Source organism: Fukomys damarensis, unplaced genomic scaffold, assembly GCF_012274545.1.
Source record: "Fukomys damarensis isolate Sample0158 unplaced genomic scaffold, DMR_v1.0_HiC HiC_scaffold_38, whole genome shotgun sequence".
NCBI classification, from domain to species: domain Eukaryota; kingdom Metazoa; phylum Chordata; class Mammalia; order Rodentia; family Bathyergidae; genus Fukomys; species Fukomys damarensis.
In genome coordinates, this window is record NW_022900950.1 from 77487515 (window position 1) to 77497746 (window position 10232).

General features: G+C 40.1%; 1 protein-coding gene across 6 annotated transcripts in view; it reads left to right on the forward strand.

The window, feature by feature from the left end:
* Window positions 1–10232, forward strand: part of Pdgfc (platelet derived growth factor C) — a 201032-nt gene that overhangs the window by 166249 nt on the left and 24551 nt on the right. For 5 of the 6 annotated variants that reach the window (XM_010627967.3, XM_010627966.3, XM_033759930.1 and 2 more), the window contains exons 4-5: window positions 2735–2942; window positions 8337–8554. In XM_010627967.3, coding sequence (XP_010626269.1) covers window positions 2735–2942; window positions 8337–8554 — 426 coding nt within the window. The remainder of the gene's footprint in view (window positions 1–2734; window positions 2943–8336; window positions 8555–10232) is intronic. The other variant, XM_010627965.3, reaches the window with a different exon arrangement.

The following is a 10232-nucleotide window of genomic DNA, read 5'->3' on the forward strand; positions in this document are numbered from 1 at the left end:
TCACTTTATAAAGTTATGTGCACTTCGGCTTATTTTCTTTTAAATTTGCAAAAGAATTTACAACAACTTTCTCACATAAAACTCAATATAAGCCAGTGTAGGTAAATTAAAGATGTAAATATTTATTAAACCTTGCTTATTTATATCTGTTGTACAAGTATCAGTCATCATGTATTCTCTGCTAAAGCAATTTTGTGTTTCACAAACCATTATAAAAATGGTAGTGTAAATAAAAACATAGTCAAGTTAGTTTCTACTTTTCAAAAGTTTAGCAATCTAGTCAGTAGCACAAAACATTATAATATAAGTAGAATGTTTCTTGGTCTTAATATTGTTACCAGGTCCTTGAGATTATGAATTTGAGCCTTCCAAGTAAGAATGAAGTGAATCACTGCTGTCCCAAAGCTACTGCAAACATTTCTCCCAAGCATGAGCAGAAATAACCTCCCGGTGGCCAGGAGGACTCTGTCCTGGGAAACCGGAGTCCCTGCCAGAGCTGTGCCTCCCGCGGAAGGGCACTCCTTCCTTCAGGAGGCCCGGGGCAGTGCACAGAGAGTGGCTTTGTTGGGGGGACACAGCCACCATGCGTGGGCAGCAGTGGCCCTGCTGACGTGGGCGGCTTCAGGGATTGGATGAGTGTTTTATCAGCCATGATCAATGGTGAAGCTCTATGACGTGGACCAACAGTGTGGAGACTTCCGTGCACGGGGCATGGGTGACGATGCAGTCTCAGATGTGTGTGTGGTTGTTCAAGAAGAGGCCAGGTTGACTGGGAAAGAATCTGCCTGGGTTTGGCAAGCGGAGGTTTGGATGAGGAGGTGAGCAGAGGTCAGATTTGGGGCCCTGGATGTGGGTGAGGAGTTCAGGTTCTTCCCCCAGATGCAAACAATCAAATCCATCCCATGATCGGTGATATTTTCTTTTAGGTAGCTGAACCCCAGTTACAAGAACAGAATGACAGGATGAAAAGTTTTAAGGCAAGCAGACAAGGTTAGAAACTGCTAAGCCTCGGACATGGGTTTTAGTGTCTTTCCACATCATGAGAAGGAAGAGTTTTATTATAAGAAATATTATTTTAATCTGACTTCTAAAAGGAATCGATAGTTACTATGGAAAACATTGAAAATATGAAAAAGAAAATCACACATTGTGATTTAAACCACAGATAAGCAGTCTTTGTAGAAACTTTGGGTCTTTTTATTTTGTTAGAGTTTATGCCTGTTAGGGTCATGTCATGTTAGAATGTATGTTTGCATAGTTTTGTTAAACTGTATTATGTATTGTAGCTTTTCATCATCTTTTTTTAGTAAAAAGATTTCTGGAGATCTCATCTTTAATGGCTGCACACTATTTAAATTTTGGGGTCGTGAAATGTACTATTCCATTATTAGACATTTAATTTCCAGCTAGAATTTTATTATTATAAACACTGCTATAAATGAACATCAACAACCATAGAGATGTTTTGTTTTATGCTTTGCTTTCTGTATTTCCTTTTGCCTATTTCAATTTTAAGTCTAATATGCAACTCTCTACACATTGAAAACTGGGAAAGGGTAGTTCTTGCTTAGTTTTTGAAGCCCCTGCTTTTACTGAAATCCCTGACTTATTTGAGGCCTGCCGTTTGGTTTTGTGTTCTTTAATCCATGCCCTCGTGCGTAGATGTGCAGCTGCTTCCCGACTGTCTCTGTTTCAAACAATGTTGCTGCTGTGCCTGTCACTGCACACATGGATGGCTGTGCATCTCCAGGTTAACTCCAGGGGCACAAGAGGCCCAGAACCCCAGCGCCCAGTGCACACTGGTTCCTGCCACCCACCGGGGGCTGCTGCCCGGGTCTCAGTTCCGCAGGCAGACTACATCCTCAGTGGTGTGCACTGTGGCTTCTCTGCGGTCGGTGTCACCTCTGTGAAGTGCTGCCTCCTTTTTTGTATATGAAACAATACCTCGTGTTTGTTTTGCATGGGGTAATGAATCCTAGCCTTTTTTATTATTTATATCTCTGCATATTTTCTATTCATTAAGCATATTCTTATATTTTTAGCATAGTTTCGAGCTTCTTATCTCGAAGTCTGCTCGTTTTTTCCCCATGTGGAACTATCTCTTCCTGTCCCGTGTGTTCTGTGTGGTAATCTTGTGACAGTCGTACATGTATTTGGTGAAGTATTTTCCCCCCTCTCTTCCTGTCTCTTAATCTTCATAAGTCCTTTCTGTTAAATTTATCAGGTTGATCATTTATGCTTTAGGCATTTTCTAACATAACTACAAAGTTGTCCCCCGGTGTCAAAGACTTCTCACCTAGAATTTATTCTAGTTCTTACGAGTTATTTTACCTTAATATCTTAATTCATCTGCCACTGACTTTCGTAACTATCAAGCCATTATCCAGATTGGGGAATATTGAAAAATAGAGAGTAAAAGAAAAATTAGGAAAATGATACTACATGTTCCATTGCATATCGATAGTTGCATCGTGGAGACAGCTTTAAATATGGAGAACATTTCTACACGCCCGGTGCGTGGTAGTGGAAATGGGGACCTTTTCCGTGTGATTTCCCAGAAAACCTATCAGGATCCAGCGGTGTGAAATCTCCGCACAGTAATTCCGTGCGGTGGAGTTCAGTGCAGTTTTGCTTCCCGTGTGCCCGCCGCGGCCTTGCCCACGGTGGCCACTCACTGCGGAGGGAGCACACTGTCGGCTTCGAACAGCTAACAGAGGCTTCGCTCTGCTTTCAGCAGGTCACAGAGGCGGCCAGTCCCGCGTCGCTGCCCCCCTCGGCTCTGCCCCTGGAGCTGCTGGACAACGCCGTCGCGGCCTTCGGCACCTTGGAAGAGCTCATTCGCTATCTGGAACCAGACAGGTGGCAGCTGGACCTGCAGGATCTGTACCGGCCCTCTTGGCAGCCCCTGGGCAAGGCTTTCGTTTTCGGAAGGAAATCCAAAGGTAAGCGCCCTCTTCACGTTAGGCCCTTGACTACATTTTTAGCAGCTAATGTTTCAGATTCTTTTGCTGCAACTTCCAAAGAGGAGAAACGCTGGGAAATTCCTCAGTGATATATGTAAATAATCCCCTTTCTTATCATTCGAGCACATTTATATATTCAAGTAGAATACAGATAACAGGAGTCACTTAATTGTGACGCAGTGGGTTTGGTAATTTAAGAGATGCTTTCGAACGTTTCAGTCATTTTTAATCCTCTGAAGTAGTATTTTGATGAATTTTATGGCATTTCATGAGAACCATTGCTTAGTCTACATTTGGAGTATATTGATTTATAGATTCAGGGGTAATTATCATAGCTGTGAACAAGATTTGGGGCTGGAAGGCAGGGCGCCTCTATAAAAATCATTAGTACCCTTTTTCGCATGGTGACACTTGCATTCATTTATATTTCCTAAGCCTAGAAAGTTCTCAATGTGGAGAGTAGCAATGGATAGACCAAAAAATAAAGTTAGATGTTTCCAAGGTAGAATTTATAGCAAGAAAACAATAAGCTAAAGGAAACCACACCATAATAGTTTTTCTTTATATAAATTTGCACTTGAAATTATCACTTTTGACCAGACAAATCTCCTTTTATGAGTGAAAGTACTGATGACTAAATCGAAGTCCACTCAATCAAGAAATTGCCAATAACATTCGCTGAGCTTTCAGTAGGGTTAACTAGGTTTCCCAGTAAACTTAGAAATGCCAAGCGTTCCTGTCAGACACAGATGGCAAGGCAAGAGGAATACCAGGGTGACTCAGAAAATTTATTTTAGTCTCTCAGAGCACTGAAGTGAACCCAGGGTCGTTCTGTAGAAGGTAATGACAGTCTGAAGAAGGCGTGGAAGGGACAACGTTCAGTTAATTGGAGCCACTCACGAGGGCAGGTGGCCCCAGACTTGTTCTAAGTCTTGTCAGAAAGAAATCTGACTCCTGCCTCTTCCAGCACAGATTTGCTTCTTGGATCATAAGCTTTAACCTCTGTGGGTCACGTTCCGACTGCCACCTCTCTGGTGTGTTGCCATGCCTGCAGACTGGGTTTCCTTCTGGAAAGATTCGAAATGTATGTTCAAGTGCATGGGCAGCTGAATCCTGTCCAGATGCTGGATGCTGTTACGCATTTAAGAGATTTGATCTTGATGAATAACTTACCAACAACACTTCCCCTCCCTCCCACTTAGGAGCAGGAAGGTGAAGATCAGCGTGACTGGCTGAAACACCCATGAATAGGGCTTTTGTTGGCAAATGTGAAATAGATTGTCGTGTGTATCTGTGAGAAGCAGCGGCAGTGAACAAAATGTTTCTAAGCTCAGATCTACTTTTGTGACAGCTGATTTCTGGATTCTAGCCTAAAATCCTACCTTCCAGCCACATCTTCATGCCTGAATTTCTCTGCCTGTTTCTCCAAGGTTTGGCCGGACGCTGATGTGCATTTAAAAGCATCCAGAACTGCACTAGATCTTTCAAATATTCATTTAACACTTTGCAAATTGAAGCCTTTTGCAGTTTGCCAAAACTATTACATTTTTAAGCATATAGTGTGTGAGCACAGCAGTGTATATTTTTGGAACTTTATATAAACTAAAATGCAGGTGTGGCATAACATCTATGTAGACAAAAGCAACTCCCCTCTTGAGAATCACTGCACAAGGGAATAGGAGTAAAACTTTTAAAAGCTTCTAATTAGACATTGAAACAGATTTTCCTCAGAATAAACATATCACAGTGTTACCACATTCATCTTAGAAAGACCACCTTTGGATTGCATTATGATAACACAGTATCCTTGGATTGAATTTCCTGGAAGAAAGACTAACAAAGTAAAATGTGACCCTAATTTTTATGTCAATATCATCTTTCATCGTGAAACTTAAAATATTACTGAAATTTGCTCTAGAAATCATGGTTTTGACTAGCTTTGTGGTCAAATTCTTTGTTCTTTAGAAAGACTAATATAAACCTTAGTACTTACAAGAAGGAAAAAAGAATCTAAAGGCTGACTTCTGTGTTACCAATAATTTGTAGAGGGAAACTTCTTAATATTATAGTTAAGCTAATAAAAGTATGCCTTGGGGCGTAATCACACTTTTGGCTTCTTTTTCTTTCTTTCTCTTTCTCTCTTTCCCTCCTCCCCGTCTCACTTTTGTCTAGCAGATCTGTGAGAATTTGTGATGTGATATTATGCTCACAGTGCTTATTTTAACAAAGCTTGTATTTTTCTGGCTTTTTTGAGAAAGGGTCTCGCTATGTAGTTGAGACTGACCTGGAACTCACTGTGTAGCCCAGGCTGGTCTCAAACTCACAGCAATCCTCCTGCCTCAGCCTCCCGAGTGCTGAGCTTATAGGTGTGTGCCACTATGCCCAGCAAAGCTTATATGAGTTTGAAACCTTAAGATTAGGAAGCATAGATTGCAAAGATGATAAGCTACTTTTACCCTAAACTGTCTCATTAGCCCAGGGTTCCTGTATGTGTGTTTTTCTGGGGCTTTACTTTGTGACTGATTCTTCCTCTGACCTGAGTTTGTATTCATATGCTTCTGCTGCAGGAAAAAAGAAAAATGGTTATTTTCTAAGTTAGGCTTAACTAGTACTTTGAAAAAGGCTTTTGACTCCTGTGTCAACCATGATAAGTGAGTGGAAGCCAGGTTGAAAGTGTGTTTACATTTTCACATTGTAGGAGGTATCATAATTTACTTCACTTGGGAAATCTACCTGAGCTGTTGTTGTGGTTAAGTAAACATTTAAGGAGAACATACACAGTCTCGTTTTCTAGTGTCATGAAATAGTGTGTCTGAAACTATTTGGGGAAGCTAAATGTCCTTTGAAAGCTAAGAGCTTCATTCACCTTCTAAAGAAAGACCCCAGACAAGCATTGCAAACCGGAGCCAGCTCCTGTGTCTGTGTGTGTTTTCATACCCTCTCCCCCTTGCCCACTTGTTACCTTATAGAGGTAAAGAAGATCTAGATTTGATAAGGTCACATATTTTTAACAGTAAAAGAGAAATCTGCCCATATGCAATGTGTGCAGCAGAATGAAACCAGGTAAAATATGTGACATCATTTAACCCAGTGATCTCATTAATTTTACATATATTTTGGTTTTTCTTTCAGGGCCTTTGAAACAATGAACTCATTTCCTCTTAAATGTCTTTACAAGATTACTTTCAGATTAAAAATCTTCATTCAAATAAAAACTGATTTTCTATTGTACCAGAAAAAATGATATTTTAGCTGGTAATGCTGAAATGGACCTGCTGAATTAGTATGACTAGGTGTATTGCTAATACTTGGCCTAAGTTTTCCTCAGATAGTTATCATGCTTGTAATTCATAATTACATAGTTATAATTTTATAATATATTTCATACAAAATAAAATTTGTCTCTTTTTGATGAGAAAATCTTGATCATATATATTTCAATGTTAAGAAAACAAGAATTTGGAGTTTAATTATTATAATATCTTTAAATTATTTAAAATACAACAATTCATTTTTTTAAGTTAGATGTTTTTAATGTTTCTTACATCAGTGTGAAGGCATTTAACCGTACTTCTTATGTTTTAGGCAATAGCCCTAATTAAAAAAAAAACAAAAACAAAAACAACTTCTGGAAAAACAAAGAACCCTTTATTTATATATTAACTTTTCATGGAAGGGAAATGTTTTATTGTAAGAGCAGAAGTTATTAGGAAGTGCAGCCTCAGAGGTATTAGGAGTTTATGGTCTTGGTTTAGACTGAGTAGATTCCTGTGGATTTCTATCCTCTCTCGGCTAAACGATGACAGAGATGTTTTTATATTAAGAAGATAAAAAGTTATTTTTTAATAAAAAGTTATTAATCTATAGATAAATAAACATACAAATAAAGTATGAAAGAAGAGGTAATAGGAAGAGAGAGAGAGAAATTTGTGCTCAAAGTATGTTTCTGCTGTGTGTTTCCAGTTCCACTCTAGTGGGGCGTCAGAGCTCACCGTGCGGGGTGGCGTTCTCTGGATCTGTGAGGGCCTTTGTTGTTGCCAAGAACATGGTCCATCTTGAAAATAAATAAGTACGTCAGTGAATTAATCTGCAGAATAGGAAAAGCTGTGCAGGTAGAGGGTCGGCAGTGACTGCCTCAATTCAAGGGGGGATGAGGGATGAAGGGAAGTCGTAGAGCCTCCTGTCTGGGGATAACCAGGATGATCACGCTTGAGCATGGCCAGGATGTGCAATTCTGTTAGATGGTAAAGGCACTGAACCATACACTTTCAGTTTGTAAATTGTATGGTATACAAATTTTTGTTCAATAAAATTGTTACTAAATAAAAAAGAACCCCAGAGAATATACGTAATGTGAATCTCTTAAATTTTTTAGAGTAATTGTGTTATGCGGCACTTCTAAAGAAGGAGCTATGAAGCAGAAATTAAAATTATATGAAAAGAATTTATTCTAATAATGAATGACTCTATGTGCTAGGTAATATATAAATTCATAGTAAATATGGCATGTTGTTTTGGTGTAAGTTTTCTGAGACTGTATCATTTTGTAGTTGAAAACAATGGTTCTTTGAGGATTCTCTGCAACCATCTAATGAAAGGATATTTTGTGTAGTCTTCACAAGTAGATACTTAAAAAGTAAAGCACAAAATAGTTGAACAGCTTGCCAAAAGAATGGAGACGAGGGCTTATAGATTCGACATCTCTTCCATCTTTTAGAAATCAAAAGGACTTTTACTCTAAATTTTAAAAAACATGCATACCTAATACCCTTGACACTGGCCTTTCTAGCAACTTCTGATGTTACAATAAAACATTTTTTTTTCACTTATGGTCCACTCAGCTGTCTTGAAAAAATACATCTTCTTCATCCCCTTTCTGCATTTCACATTTCTTAGCACCAGGAACATTATAGAAAGTTCTCTTGACTGAGTTCAGTAAGTCTTTCACTAACTGCGCACGCCTATTACCCTTTTAAACACTGCATTTGTTTTTTCATCAAAGCATTCATCATTTTACTCGGTACTCTTCTCTCCAATGCTCTCCTTGTCTACTTTCTTACGAAGGTTAAAAGGTGTAGCCCCCTTTTTCTCTATGAAGTCTCCTATTTATAGCGCTCAACTGTTTTGTTGGCTCTGTTCATCGTAGTGCACAATGGTGTCTCTTCACTGGTCACCAAAATCATAATGAAGCTTTGTTGGCCATGAAATGGAACGTCCAATTTGCAAGCTGTACAGCCTCACAACCTAGTGAAAATACGAAGGGGTATTGTTAGAGCTACTATTCAAGAAATAGCTGGATTCCTCATGAAATACATTCAGGCTCAAAGGGTGAACGCTTATTTTTTCCGTCTGTGCTCATCTTCTGCCCTGTAGTGGTGGACCTGAACCTCGTAAAAGAGGAGGTGAGATTGTACAGCTGCACCCCTCGGAACTTCTCGGTGTCCATACGGGAAGAACTGAAGAGAACGGATACCATTTTCTGGCCAGGTTGCCTCCTGGTGAAACGCTGCGGTGGAAACTGTGCCTGCTGCCTCCACAGTTGCAACGAATGTCAATGTGTGCCCAGCAAAGTCACAAAAAAATACCACGAGGTGGGTGTGTCCTGCTCTCTTCCGGTTCCCTCAGGCACTGTGCATCCTACAACCTACCCTTAGCCTGAGATGGATTTACGTGTACGAAGGAGACGTAGCACTCATGGGATGGCAGGGTTTATAAATAGTTTATGTTTCTACTTTTTAAAAATTAGGGCCTTTAGTTTAATGACCCAGAGATATGGATTTAGAATGCTTATTCTCTGGTCGCTTAGCATGGGTGGTCAGTGAAGCTTTTACTACTGACACAAACAAGAAAATGCATTTTTCTGAGGGGAAAGCAGTCAGTGCATCTTTCCAACTTTTAAACTTTTTAAACTGTGAAGGGAAAATATTTTAAAGACAGGCTTAGGGAAAAGTCACTGTCTCTTTTGGAAAAGGAAACCTTTGAAATTTATTTTTATATTTGGGTCCCTATGGGCACATAAATCGCAGGAGAACATATTCATATTTATACTACTCTTCCTGTTACTTGTGTTGCCTCAAATAGCATGCTCAGAGTTTTATGAATTTTTCACCCATTTACTCCTCTTTTCTCTGGAATTAAGGAAAACATTACATGGAATGTTAGTTCTTACTTCAAAGGCTTGGGGACTGCGGGCCTTGTCCCCTTAAAATACTCAGTAATGCTCAGATGACCAGAATTAAACCCTTCTGTCTCCCCTCGGCCCCTCGTAGCATACACATAAACAAAGGGCCTCTCTGGCGCGTCAGTCTTAATTTCTATAAAATATTTACCTTCTACCAAGCCAAGATCTACCCTTCCGACTTCACTTCAATACATATTCGTTGTTCTGATTTTTTTTCTTCAAATAAAACAATGCAGAATAAATATCTATTTAAGAAAGACAGTGGTGAGAGCTGGGGATTTAGCTCAGTGGTTCTGCCGCCTGCCTGGCAAGGTACAAGGACCCAAGTTCGATCCCCAGTACAAAAAAAAAAAGAGAAAGACAGAGGTGAAACCCTTCTCTGTTAGAAAATTTAAATGTGTCGTTTCACTAACTGTACCCCCAGGACATGGTTTTCCTGCCCCTCATTAGGGCTCTGTCAGAGGTGGTGGAAATGGGAAGTGAAAGCCCCAACTTCCGGAAGACAAGGGATCTTCTTTCTGTCCGCGCTCTGCCATTCTCTCCTGTGATTGTCATCAGGACACTAACCTTTGGGATGTGGGGGTGAAAGATGACATTATCTCAGATTTTCCCCGCCTTTGTTATTCCGCAGCAGTTACTGGATGGCAGGCTTGTAGGAGGTCAAGTCCCAAACTAATAATCTGTAATTAGAAATGGGATTGTTCACTGTCCCGGTCTGTGCTCAGTTTTCATTGCCACGCTGCCAGATTCTCAAGGCCCTGTTGTCTGCGCTCCAGGCGTACAGGCCAGACTGCTGGCCACTCTGTATACTGGGAATTTAGTCAGTAGCAGCAGCAATGGTGTCTGTGACACAGCATTTCCCAAACAAAGGCTGGGCAGATGTGAGAGTTGCCTAGCATAACATTAAAAGGTGCAACAGAAACACAGATGTCTCTGGATGGATCTTTTCCCACATAGAATCACTCAGCTTTAAAGTTCTGAAATGGGGCCGGGCATTTAGCTCAGTGGTTCCACCACCTGCCTTGCAAGCACAAGGACCTGAATTCAATCCTGGGTACCAAAAAAAAAAAAAAAAAAAAAAAAAGAAA